Consider the following 14,309-nt stretch of genomic DNA (forward strand, 5'->3'; position numbering starts at 1 on the left):
AGAAGAAGAAGAACTAAAGGAGAAGAGGGGATGAACTAAAGGAGAAGAGGGGATGAACTAAAGGAGAAGAGAGGAAGAACTAAAGGAGAAGAAGAACTAAAGGAGAAGAGAAGAAGAACTAAAGGAGAAGAAGAAGAACTAAAGGAGAAGAGGGGATGAACTAAAGGAGAAGAGAGGATGAACTAAAGGAGAAGAGAGGAAGAACTAAAGGAGAAGAAGAACTAAAGGAGAAGAAGAACTAAAGGAGAAAAGAATAAGAACTAAAGGAGAAGAAGAACTAAAGGAGAAGAGAGGAAGATCTAAAGGAGAAGAGGAGATGAACTATAGTAGAAGAGGGGAATAACTAAAGGAGAAGAAGAAGAACTAAAGGAGAAGAGACAAAGAACTAATGGAGAAGAAGAAGAACTAAAGGAGAAGAGGGGATGAACTAAAGGAGTAGAGAGGAAGAACTAAAGGAGTAGAGAGGAAGAACTAAAGGAGAAGAAGAACTAAAGGAGAAGAAGAAGAACTAAAGGAGAAGAGAAGAAGAACTAAAGGAGAAGAAGAAGAACTAAAGGAGAAGAGAGGATGAACTAAAGGAGAAGAGAGGATGAACTAAAGAAGAGAGGAAGAATTAAAGGAGAAGATGGGATGAACTAAAGGAGAAGAAGAACTACAGAAGAGAGGAGGAACTAAAGGAGAAGAAGAACTCAAAGAGAAGAGAGGAAGAACTGAAGAAGAGAGGAAGAACTGAAGAAGAGAGGAAGAACTAAAGGAGAAGAAGAACTAAAGAAGAGAGGATGAACTAAAGGAGAAGAGAGGAAGAACTAAAGGAGAAGAAGAAGAACTAAAGGAGAAGAGGGGATGAACTAAATGAGAAGAGAGGATGAACTAAAGGAGAAGAGAGGAAGAACTAAAGGAGAAGAAGAAGAACTAAAGGAGAAGAAGAACTAAAGGAGAAGAAGAACTAAAGGAGAAGAGAGGAAGAACAAAAGGAGAAGAAGAAGAACTAAAGGAGAAGAGGGGATGAACTAAAGGAGAAGAAGAAGAACTAAATGAGAAGAGGGGATGAACTAAAGGAGAAGAGAGGAAGAACTAAAGGAGAAGATCGGAAGAACTAAAGGAGAAGAGGGGATGAACTAAAGGAGAAGAGGGGAAGAACTAAAGGAGAAGAGAGGACGAACTAAAGGAGAAGAAGAACTAAAGAAGAGGAGAGGATGAACTAAAGGAGAAGAGTGGAAGAACTAAAGGAGAAGAGAGGAAGAACTAAAGGAGAAGAAGAAGAACTAAAGGAGAAGAGAGGATGAACTAAAGAAGAGAGGAATAATTAAAGGAGAAGATGGGATGAACTATAGGAGAAGAAGAAGAACTACAGAAGAGAGGAGGAACTAAAGAAGAAGAAGAACTACAGAAGAGAGGAGGAACTAAAGGAGAAGAAGAACTAAAGGAGAAGAGAGGAAGAACTAAAGGAGAAGAGAGGAAGAACTAAAGGAGAAGAAGAACTAAAGAAGAGAGGAAGAACTAAAGGAGAAGAAGAAGAACTAAAGGAGAAGAAGAAGAACTAAAGGAGAAGAGGGGATGAACTAAATGCGAAGAGAGGATGAACTAAAGGAGAAGAGAGGAAGAACTAAAGGAGAAGAAGAAGAACTAAAGGAGAATAAGAACTAAAGGAGAAGAACTAAAGGAGAAGAGAGGAAGAACTAAAGGAGAAGAAGAACTAAAGGAGAAGAGGGGATGAACTAAAGGAGTGGAGGGGATGAACTAAAGGAGAAGAGAAGAAGAACTAAAGAGAAGAAGAAGAACTAAAGGAGAAGAAGAAGAACTAAAGGAGAAGAAGAAGAACTAAAGGAGAAGAGGGGATGAACTAAAGGAGAAGAGAGGAAGAACTAAAGGAGAAGAAGAACTAAAGGAGAAGAAGAAGAACTAAAGGAGAAGAGAAGAAGAACTAAAGGAGAAGAAGAAGAACTAAAGGAGGATAAGAACTAAAGGAGAAGAGGGGATGAACTAAAGGAGAAGAGAAGATGAACTAAAGGAGAAGAGAGGAAGAACTAAAGGAGAAGAGAGGAAGAACTAAAGGAGAATAAGAACTAAAGGAGAAGAACTAAAGGAGAAGAGAGGAAGAACTAAAGGAGAAGAAGAACTAAAGGAGAAGAGGGGATGAACTAAAGGAGTGGAGGGGATGAACTAAAGGAGAAGAGAAGAAGAACTAAAGAGAAGAAGAAGAACTAAAGGAGAAGAAGAAGAACTAAAGAAGAAGAAGAAGAACTAAAGGAGAAGAGGGGATGAACTAAAGGAGAAGAGAGGAAGAACTAAAGGAGAAGAAGAACTAAAGGAGAAGAAGAAGAACTAAAGGAGAAGAGAAGAAGAACTAAAGGAGAAGAAGAAGAACTAAAGGAGAAGAAGAACTAAAGGAGAAGAGGGGATGAACTAAAGGAGAAGAGAGGATGAACTAAAGGAGAAGAGAGGAAGAACTAAAGGAGAAGAGAGGAAGAACTAAAGGAGAAGAAGAACTAAAGGAGAAGAAGAACTAAAGGAGAAGAGAAGAAGAACTAAATGAGAAGAGGAGATGAACTGAAGTAGAAGAGGGGAATAACTAAAGGAGAAGAAGAAGAACTAAAGGAGAAGAGACAAAGAACTAAAGGAGCAGAAGAAGAACTAAAGGAGAAGAGGGGATGAACTAAAGGAGAAGAGAGGAAGAACTAAAGGAGAAGAGAGGAAGAACTAAAGGAGAAGAAGAACTAAAGGAGAAGAGAGGAAGAACTAAAGGAGAAGAACTAAAGGAGAAGAGAGGAAGAACTAAAGGAGAAGAGGGGATGAACTAAAGGAGAAGAGAGGATGAACTAAAGGAGAAGAGAGGATGAACTAAAGGAGAAGAGGGGTTGAACTAAAGGAGAAGAAGAAGAACTAAAGGAGAAGGGGGGATGAACTAAAGGAGAAGCGAGGAAGAACTAAAGGAGAAGAAGAAGAACTAAAGGAGAAGAAGAACTAAAGGAGAAGAGAGGAAGAACTAAAGGAGAAGAAGAACTAAAGGAGAAGAGGGGATGAACTAAAGGAGAAGAGAGGATGAACTAAAGGAGAAGAGAGGAAGAACTAAAGGAGAAGAAGAAGAACTAAAGGAGAAGAGAGGAAGAACTAAAGGAGAAGAGAGGAAGAACTAAAGGAGAAGAAGAAGAACTAAAGGAGAAGAGAGGAAGAACTAAAGGAGAAGAGGGGATGAACTAAAGTAGAACAGGGGATGAACTAAAGGAGAAGAGAGGAAGAACTAAAGGAGAAGAGAGGAAGAACTAAAGGAGAAGAAGAAGAACTAAAGGAGAATTAGAACTAAAGGAGAAGAGGGGATGAACTAAAGTAGAAGAGGGGAAGAACTAAAGGAGAAGAGAGGAAGAACTAAAGGAGAAGAAGAAGAACTAAAGGAGAGAAGAAGAACTAAACGAGAAGAGAGGAAGAACTAAAGGAGAAGAAGAAGAACTAAAGGAGAAGAGGGGATGAACTAAAGTAGAAGAGGGGAAGAACTAAAGGAGAAGAGAGGAAGAACTAAAGGAGAAGAGAGGAAGAACTAAAGGAGAAGAAGAAGAACTAAAAAAGAATTAGAACTAAAGGAGAAGAGGGGAGGAACTAAAGTAGAAGAGGGGAAGAACTAAAGGAGAAGAGAGGAAGAACTAAAGGAGAAGAAGAAGAACTAAAGAAGAAGAAGAACTAAAGGACAAGAGGGGATGAACTAAAGTAGACGAGGGGAAGAACTAATGGAGAAGAGAGGAAGAACTAAAGTTGAAGAAGACGAACTAGAGAAGAGAGGAAGAACTAAAGGAGAAGAAGAAGAACAGAAGCATCACACAGATTCAGGCAGATTGGGTCAGAGAAGGAAAGAACAAGTTTCCTAGCAGTAGAGAAGAATCAACCCTTTTATATACATAGTGGATGGAGAGATGAGATATATTTGATGTAAGCAGTCTATCTCTGCCCAGTGTCTGTCTTCACTGCTGCGTCCGTGTTGAACACTATCTTTATGGCAGAGACCCACACCAACAGAGCCAGAGCAGAGCTGGAGAGTGTAGCTAGCAAATGTTCCCTTTGTAGCTGTAGGCAGGCTGTCTCTTATTCTGATTCCAGTATCCTAACGAGGCTTCTCTCTGCTGCCAGCCCTATAGGCTACAGCAACACGCACAATGACCTAAACATCAAACAATACTGAATAACCTCTGTCATAAAATAACAAACTACTGAGAGAGAAACAAGATTGGTTGCCATGGTGGTAGCCACCGTTTCCATGGTTTCCATTAACGATCGCCAAAGGCTGATTGACTGTGAACGTGTAAATCAAGCAGGGGTTTCTGTGCGTAAGTCATGCCTCCTTCCTCTGTCAGTTAGGCTGTGTTCAAAAATGGCCACTCTCTCTACAAAATAATACAGTGGAGCCACTGAAGAAATCAATGGTGTTAATCTGTGGTACTTTGTCAAGTTCTGACCATGTCTGACCAGACTTCCTCACTTCCAAATCTAGCCATACCAATCATTCTAGGTAGTTTAATAACGTGACAGTGTGTGTGTGTGTGTGTCTGTCGACCACAGACACACAAGGCATGGTGTAGCAGTAAAGCATGTTTGTTGAGGAGAACACGACACAGCTGGTTAAGCATCAATTTAAACGTCTTTCGCCTGTGAGATCAGGACAAACTAAATCAATACTTATACAGGGATAAGTCTCTGTGGGAATGACTGTCAGCAGATGGTTCAGAGAGGCCAGGGATGACTGAGCTCTGTGCATGATTATTCATGTCTGTATTTTAAGATTGCATTGGTGCTTGGTATGCTTGTATTCCAGTTCATGATGCCTTTCCAATATAACGTGTGTAACTGTGTCCAAAACACACGAGAGAAACCAGAGCCACAAATATTAAATGACCATAATAATCAATCAGCATTATTATCATAATTGTCTTTTAGCTGTGCAAAGACACAAAGAAACCCCCATTTTGTGATCCGTCATCACTAAGTAAATGGTCAGAGAGAGTAGGTAGTAAACTGAGATTTTACAGACAGACAGACAGACAGTCAGACAGACAGACAGACAGACAGACAGACAGACAGACAGACAGACAGACAGACAGACAGACAGACAGACAGTAGACCAGAGAACGGCCACAGCTCAGGTTAGAGAAGGTCAGGGCAGGGCAGGGCAGAAGAGGTCAGGGCAGAAGAGGTCAGGGCAGAAAAAGGCAGGTCAGGACAGGGCAGAAGAGGTCAGGGCAGGTCAGGGCAGAAGAGGTCAGGGCAGAAGAGGTCAGGGCAGAAAAAGGCAGGTCAGGGCAGGGCAGGTCAGAAAAAGGCAGGGCAGGGCAGGTCAGAAAAGGGCAGGGCAGGGCAGGTCAGAAAAAGGCAGGGCAGGGCAGGTCAGAAAAAGGCAGGGCAGGGCAGGTCAGAAAAAGGCAGGTCAGGGCAGAAGAGGTCAGGGCAGAAGAGGTCAGGTCAGAAAAGGGCAGGGCAGAAGAGGTCAGGTCAGAAAAAGGCAGGGCAGGGCAGGTCAGAAAAAGGCAGGGCAGGGCAGGTCAGAAAAAGGCAGGGCAGGGCAGGTCAGAAAAAGGCAGGTCAGGGCAGAAGAGGGCAGGGCAGGTCAGGACAGAAAAAGGCAGGTCAGGGCAGAAAAGGGCAGGGCAGGGCAGGTCAGGTCAGAAAAAGGCAGGGCAGGTCAGGTCAGAAAAAGGCAGGGCAGGGCAGGCGGCATTTAAGGGATAGTTCTCTTTTTTTACACAGAAATTAACACCTTTTTTTTCAAAAATCATTATAAAAGAAACAAAAAAAATCACGTCCCAACAATGGCTCCATTTTCAAAACATTTTCCTTATCTTCTTTTCTGTTCATTTCTATTCTCCATCTACATGTTTCCCCTGTTTGTAGTGAGTGATTTCAGAGTGCATTTGGCAGTAGTATTGAAGTCTGTCTCCGACACAGCACGCAGCCACCACACAAACAAACGGTTCAGAAAGAGGGCCATGTTCATAAGGTCAATGTCACCATTAATGTGGCCATCTTTGTAAGGTCTATGAGTGAGTCTCCTGCTCAGTCCCTTGTGCCAAGTCATGTGATCACATGCCGGAGGCGCTGAGCCCCATGCTGGCGGTGTGGCTCATGCAGGGGAGAGTCTGGACTGTTTCAGGGAAGTCGTGAGTTAGGATGCGTCCGTTCTCTCCTCCACCTCCTCCTCCCCCGTTCCCGTTCCCGCTCATGGTGGAGCAGTGCATGGCGTCGTTGACGTTCTGCTGCAGATAAAAGAAAGAGAAGAGGGAAAACAGAGTTGGACACCAAGACAAGACGACAGTCACAGCCATCCATACATCCTGTCTATGGGCTCTGAGTAATACTGGTCACCTAAACAGAGGTTAACCCTACCAGGTAAATACTGTCTATGGGCTCTCAGTAATACTGGTCACCTAAACAGAGCTTAACCCTACCAGGTAAATACTGTCTATGGGCTCTGAGTAATACTGGTCACCTAAACAGAGGTTAACCCTACCAGGTAAATACTGTCTATGGGCTCTCAGTAATACTGGTCACCTAAACAGAGGTTAACCCTACCATGTAAATACTGTCTATGGGCTCTCAGTAATACTGGTCACCTAAACAGAGGTTAACCCTACCAGGTAAATACTGTCTATGGGCTCTGAGTAATACTGGTCACCTAAACAGAGGTTAACCCTACCAGGTAAATACTGTCTATGGGCTCAAAGTAATACTGGTCACCTAAACAGAGGTTAACCTTACCAGGTAAATACTGTCTATGGGCTCTCAGTAATACTGGTCACCTAAACAGAGGTTAACCTTACCAGGTAAATACTGTCTATGGGCTCACAGTAATACTGGTCACCTAAACAGAGGTTAACCTTACCAGGTAAATACTGTCTATGGGCTCTGAGTAATACTGGTCACCTAAACAGAGGTTAACCCTACCAGGTAAATACTGTCTTTTGGCTCTCAGTAATACTGGTCACCTAAACAGAGGTTAACCCTACCAGGTAAATACTGTCTATGGGCTCACAGTAATACTGGTCACCTAAACAGAGGTTAACCTTACCAGGTAAATACTGTCTATGGGCTCTGAGTAATACTGGTCACCTAAACAGAGGTTAACCTTACCAGGTAAATACTGTCTACGGGCTCACAGTAATACTGGTCACCTAAACAGAGGTTAACCTTACCAGGTAAATACTGTCTATGGGCTCTGAGTAATACTGGTCACCTAAACAGAGGTTAACCCTACCAGGTAAATACTGTCTATGGGCTCACAGTAATACTGGTCACCTAAACAGAGGTTAACCCTACCAGGTAAATACTGTCTATGGGCTCTCAGTAATACTGGTCACCTAAACAGAGGTTAACCTTACCAGGTAAATACTGTCTATGGGCTCTGAGTAATACTGGTCACCTAAACAGAGGTTAACCCTACCAGGTAAATACTGTCTATGGGCTCTCAGTAATACTGGTCACCTAAACAGAGGTTAACCTTACCAGGTAAATACTGTCTATGGGCTCTGAGTAATACTGGTCACCTAAACAGAGGTTAACCCTACCAGGTAAATACTGTCTATGGGCTCACAGTAATACTGGTCACCTAAACAGAGGTTAACCCTACCATGTAAATACTGTCTATGGGCTCTGAGTAATACTGGTCACCTAAACAGAGGTTAACCTTACCAGGTAAATACTGTCTACGGGCTCACAGTAATACTGGTCACCTAAACAGAGGTTAACCTTACCAGGTAAATACTGTCTATGGGCTCTGAGTAATACTGGTCACCTAAACAGAGGTTAACCCTACCAGGTAAATACTGTCTATGGGCTCACAGTAATACTGGTCACCTAAACAGAGGTTAACCCTACCATGTAAATACTGTCTATGGGCTCGGAGTAATACTGGTCACCTAAACAGAGGTTAACCCTACCAGGTAAATACTGTCTCTGGGCTCACAGTAATACTGGTCACCTAAACAGAGGTTAACCCTACCATGTAAATACTGTCTATGGGCTCTGAGTAATACTGGTCACCTAAACAGAGGTTAACCCTACCAGGTAAATACTGTCTATGGGCTCACAGTAATACTGGTCACCTAAACACAGGTTAACCTTACCAGGTAAATACTGTCTATGGGCTCTGAGTAATACTGGTCACTTAAACAGAGGTTAAACCTACCAGGTAAATACTGTCTATGGGCTCTGAGTCATACTGGTCACCTAAACCCAGGTTAACCTTACCAGGTAAATACTGTCTATGGGCTCTGAGTAATACTGGTCACCTAAACAGAGGTTAACCTTACCAGGTAAATACTGTCTATGGGCTCACAGTAATACTGGTCACCTAAACAGAGGTTAACCTTACCAGGTAAATACTGTCTATGGGCTCTGAGTAATACTGGTCACCTAAACAGAGGTTAACCTTACCAGGTAAATACTGTCTATGGGCTCACAGTAATACTGGTCACCTAAACAGAGGTTAACCTTACCAGGTAAATACTGTCTATGGGCTCTCAGTAATACTGGTCACCTAAACAGAGGTTAACCCTACCAGGTAAATACTGTCTATGGGCTCTCAGTAATACTGGTCACCTAAACATTGGTTAACCCTAAAAGGTAAATACTGTCTATGGGCTCACAGTAATACTGGTCACCTAAACAGAGGTTAACCCTACCAGGTAAATACTGTCTATGGGCTCTGAGTAATACTGGTCACCTAAACAGGGGTTAACCCTACCAGGTAAATACTGTCTATGGGCTCTGAGTAATACTGGTCACCTAAACAGAGGTTAACCCTACCAGGTAAATACTGTCTATTCGCTCTCAGTAATACTGGTCACCTAAACAGAGGTTAACCCTACCAGGTAAATACTGTCTATGGGCTCTGAGTAATACTGGTCACCTAAACAGAGGTTAACCCTACCAGGTAAATACTGTCTATGGGCTCTCAGTAATACTGGTCACCTAAACAGAGGTTAACCCTACCAGGTAAATACTGTCTATGGGCTCTCAGTAATACTGGTCACCTAAACAGAGGTTAACCTTACCAGGTAAATACTGTCTATGGGCTCTGAGTAATACTGGTCACCTAAACAGAGGTTAACCCTACCAGGTAAATACTGTCTATGGGCTCTCAGTAATACTGGTCACCTAAACAGAGGTTAACCCTACCATGTAAATACTGTCTATGGGCTCTCAGTAATACTGGACACCTAAACAGAGGTTAACCCTACCAGGTAAATACTGTCTATGGGCTCTGAGTAATACTGGACACCTAAACAGAGGTTAACCCTACCAGGTAAATACTGTCTATGGGCTCAAAGTAATACTGGTCACCTAAACAGAGGTTAACCTTACCAGGTAAATACTGTCTATGGGCTCTCAGTAATACTGGTCACCTAAACAGAGGTTAACCTTACCAGGTAAATACTGTCTATGGGCTCACAGTAATACTGGTCACCTAAACAGAGGTTAACCTTACCAGGTAAATACTGTCTATGGGCTCTGAGTAATACTGGTCACCTAAACAGAGGTTAACCCTACCATGTAAATACTGTCTATGGGCTCTCAGTAATACTGGACACCTAAACAGAGGTTAACCCTACCAGGTAAATACTGTCTATGGGCTCTGAGTAATACTGGACACCTAAACAGAGGTTAACCCTACCAGGTAAATACTGTCTATGGGCTCAAAGTAATACTGGTCACCTAAACAGAGGTTAACCTTACCAGGTAAATACTGTCTATGGGCTCTCAGTAATACTGGTCACCTAAACAGAGGTTAACCTTACCAGGTAAATACTGTCTATGGGCTCACAGTAATACTGGTCACCTAAACAGAGGTTAACCTTACCAGGTAAATACTGTCTATGGGCTCTGAGTAATACTGGTCACCTAAACAGAGGTTAACCCTACCATGTAAATACTGTCTATGGGCTCTCAGTAATACTGGTCACCTAAACAGAGGTTAACCCTACCAGGTAAATACTGTCTATGGGCTCTGAGTAATACTGGACACCTAAACAGAGGTTAACCCTACCAGGTAAATACTGTCTATGGGCTCAAAGTAATACTGGTCACCTAAACAGAGGTTAACCTTACCAGGTAAATACTGTCTATGGGCTCTGAGTAATACTGGTCACCTAAACAGAGGTTAACCTTACCAGGTAAATACTGTCTATGGGCTCACAGTAATACTGGTCACCTAAACAGAGGTTAACCTTACCAGGTAAATACTGTCTATGGGCTCTGAGTAATACTGGTCACCTAAACAGAGGTTAACCCTACCAGGTAAATACTGTCTATGGGCTCACAGTAATACTGGTCACCTAAACAGAGGTTAACCCTACCATGTAAATACTGTCTATGGGCTCGGAGTAATACTGGTCACCTAAACAGAGGTTAACCCTACCAGGTAAATACTGTCTCTGGGCTCACAGTAATACTGGTCACCTAAACAGAGGTTAACCCTACCATGTAAATACTGTCTATGGGCTCTGAGTAATACTGGTCACCTAAACAGAGGTTAACCCTACCAGGTAAATACTGTCTATGGGCTCACAGTAATACTGGTCACCTAAACAGAGGTTAACCTTACCAGGTAAATACTGTCTATGGGCTCTGAGTAATACTGGTCACCTAAACAGAGGTTAACCCTACCAGGTAAATACTGTCTATGGGCTCAGAGTAATACTGGTCACCTAAACCGAGGTTAACCTTACCAGGTAAATACTGTCTATGGGCTCTGAGTAATACTGGTCACCTAAACAGAGGTTAACCTTACCAGGTAAATACTGTCTATGGGCTCACAGTAATACTGGTCACCTAAACAGAGGTTAACCTTACCAGGTAAATACTGTCTATGGGCTCTGAGTAATACTGGTCACCTAAACAGAGGTTAACCTACCAGGTAAATACTGTCTATGGGCTCACAGTAATACTGGTCACCTAAACAGAGGTTAACCTTACCAGGTAAATACTGTCTATGGGCTCTCAGTAATACTGGTCACCTAAACAGAGGTTAACCCTACCAGGTAAATACTGTCTATGGGCTCTCAGTAATACTGGTCACCTAAACAGAGGTTAACCCTAAAAGGTAAATACTGTCTATGGGCTCACAGTAATACTGGTCACCTAAACAGAGGTTAACCCTACCAGGTAAATACTGTCTATGGGCTCTGAGTAATACTGGTCACCTAAACAGGGGTTAACCCTACCAGGTAAATACTGTCTATGGGCTCTGAGTAATACTGGTCACCTAAACAGAGGTTAACCCTACCAGGTAAATACTGTCTATGGGCTCTCAGTAATACTGGTCACCTAAACAGAGGTTAACCCTACCAGGTAAGTACTGTCTATGGGCTCTGAGTAATACTGGTCACCTAAACAGAGGTTAACCCTACCAGGTAAATACTGTCTATGGGCTCTCAGTAATACTGGTCACCTAAACAGAGGTTAACCCTACCAGGTAAATACTGTCTATGGGCTCTCAGTAATACTGGTCACCTAAACAGAGGTTAACCTTACCAGGTAAATACTGTCTATGGGCTCTGAGTAATACTGGTCACCTAAACAGAGGTTAACCCTACCAGGTAAATACTGTCTATGGGCTCTCAGTAATACTGGTCACCTAAACAGAGGTTAACCCTACCATGTAAATACTGTCTATGGGCTCTCAGTAATACTGGACACCTAAACAGAGGTTAACCCTACCAGGTAAATACTGTCTATGGGCTCTGAGTAATACTGGACACCTAAACAGAGGTTAACCCTACCAGGTAAATACTGTCTATGGGCTCAAAGTAATACTGGTCACCTAAACAGAGGTTAACCTTACCAGGTAAATACTGTCTATGGGCTCTCAGTAATACTGGTCACCTAAACAGAGGTTAACCTTACCAGGTAAATACTGTCTATGGGCTCACAGTAATACTGGTCACCTAAACAGAGGTTAACCTTACCAGGTAAATACTGTCTATGGGCTCTGAGTAATACTGGTCACCTAAACAGAGGTTAACCCTACCATGTAAATACTGTCTATGGGCTCTCAGTAATACTGGACACCTAAACAGAGGTTAACCCTACCAGGTAAATACTGTCTATGGGCTCTGAGTAATACTGGTCACCTAAACAGAGGTTAACCCTACCAGGTAAATACTGTCTATGGGCTCAAAGTAATACTGGTCACCTAAACAGAGGTTAACCTTACCAGGTAAATACTGTCTATGGGCTCTCAGTAATACTGGTCACCTAAACAGAGGTTAACCTTACCAGGTAAATACTGTCTATGGGCTCACAGTAATACTGGTCACCTAAACAGAGGTTAACCTTACCAGGTAAATACTGTCTATGGGCTCTGAGTAATACTGGTCACCTAAACAGAGGTTAACCCTACCAGGTAAATACTGTCTATGGGCTCTCAGTAATACTGGACACCTAAACAGAGGTTAACCCTACCAGGTAAATACTGTCTATGGGCTCTGAGTAATACTGGTCACCTAAACAGAGGTTAACCCTACCAGGTAAATACTGTCTATGGGCTCACAGTAATACTGGTCACCTAAACAGAGGTTAACCTTACCAGGTAAATACTGTCTATGGGCTCACAGTAATACTGGTCACCTAAACAGAGGTTAACCTTACCAGGTAAATACTGTCTATGGGCTCACAGTAATACTGGTCACCTAAACAGAGGTTAACCCTACCAGGTAAATACTGTCTATGGGCTCACAGTAATACTGGTCACCTAAACAGAGGTTAACCTTACCAGGTAAATACTGTCTATGGGCTCTCAGTAATACTGGTCACCTAAACAGAGGTTAACCCTACCAGGTAAATACTGTCTATGGGCTCACAGTAATACTGGTCACCTAAACAGAGGTTAACCTTACCAGGTAAATACTGTCTATGGGCTCTGAGTAATACTGGTCACCTAAACAGAGGTTAACCCTACCAGGTAAATACTGTCTATGGGCTCACAGTAATACTGGTCACCTAAACAGAGGTTAACCCTTACCAGGTAAATACTGTCTATGGGCTCTGAGTAATACTGGTCACCTAAACAGAGGTTAACCCTACCAGGTAAATACTGTCTATGGGCTCACAGTAATACTGGTCACCTAAACAGAGGTTAACCCTACCAGGTAAATACTGTCTATGGGCTCTGAGTAATACTGGTCACCTAAACAGAGGTTAACCCTACCAGGTAAATACTGTCTATGGGCTCACAGTAATACTGGTCACCTAAACAGAGGTTAACCCTACCAGGTAAATACTGTCTATGGGCTCTCAGTAATACTGGTCACCTAAACAGAGGTTAACCCTACCAGGTAAATACTGTCTATGGGCTCTCAGTAATACTGGTCACCTAAACAGAGGTTAACCCTACCAGGTAAATACTGTCTATGGGCTCTCAGTAATACTGGTCACCTAAACAGAGGTTAACCCTACCAGGTAAATACTGTCTATGGGCTCTCAGTAATACTGGTCACCTAAACAGAGGTTAACCTTACCAGGTAAATACTGTCTATGGGCTCTGAGTAATACTGGTCACCTAAACAGAGGTTAACCCTACCAGGTAAATACTGTCTATGGGCTCTCAGTAATACTGGTCACCTAAACAGAGGTTAACCCTACCAGGTAAATACTGTCTATGGGCTCTCAGTAATACTGGTCACCTAAACAGAGGTTAACCCTACCAGGTAAATACTGTCTATGGGCTCTCAGTAATACTGGTCACCTAAACAGAGGTTAACCCTACCAGGTAAATACTGTCTATGGGCTCACAGTAATACTGGTCACCTAAACAGAGGTTAACCCTTACCAGGTAAATACTGTCTATGGGCTCACAGTAATACTGGTCACCTAAACAGAGGTTAACCCTACCAGGTAAATACTGTCTATGGGCTCTGAGTAATACTGGTCACCTAAACAGAGGTTAACCCTACCAGGTAAATACTGTCTTTTGGCTCTCAGTAATACTGGTCACCTAAACAGAGGTTAACCCTACCAGGTAAATACTGTCTATGGGCTCACAGTAATACTGGTCACCTAAACAGAGGTTAACCTTACCAGGTAAATACTGTCTATGGGCTCTGAGTAATACTGGTCACCTAAACAGAGGTTAACCCTACCAGGTAAATACTGTCTATGGGCTCACAGTAATACTGGTCACCTAAACAGAGGTTAACCCTACCAGGTAAATACTGTCTATGGGCTCTGAGTAATACTGGTCACCTAAACAGAGGTTAACCCTACCAGGTAAATACTGTCTATGGGCTCACAGTAATACTGGTCACCTAAACAGAGGTTAACCCTACCAGGTA

The 14,309-nt window shown here is 42.7% G+C and overlaps 1 protein-coding gene across 1 annotated transcript in view; it reads right to left on the minus strand.

Annotated features, from left to right (window-relative positions):
• Window positions 1-5,628: 5,628 nt before the first annotated feature.
• LOC106612123 (glutamate receptor 1-like) overlaps window positions 5,629-14,309 on the minus strand; it is a gene marked incomplete at its 5' end in the record, with an annotated part of 68,133 nt that continues 59,452 nt past the window's right edge. The window contains one exon of the mRNA XM_045724994.1: window positions 5,629-6,236. Coding sequence (XP_045580950.1) covers window positions 6,063-6,236 — 174 coding nt within the window. The remainder of the gene's footprint in view (window positions 6,237-14,309) is intronic.

The sequence above is a fragment of the Salmo salar genome, chromosome ssa09, assembly GCF_905237065.1.
Source record: "Salmo salar chromosome ssa09, Ssal_v3.1, whole genome shotgun sequence".
Lineage (NCBI taxonomy): Eukaryota > Metazoa > Chordata > Actinopteri > Salmoniformes > Salmonidae > Salmo > Salmo salar.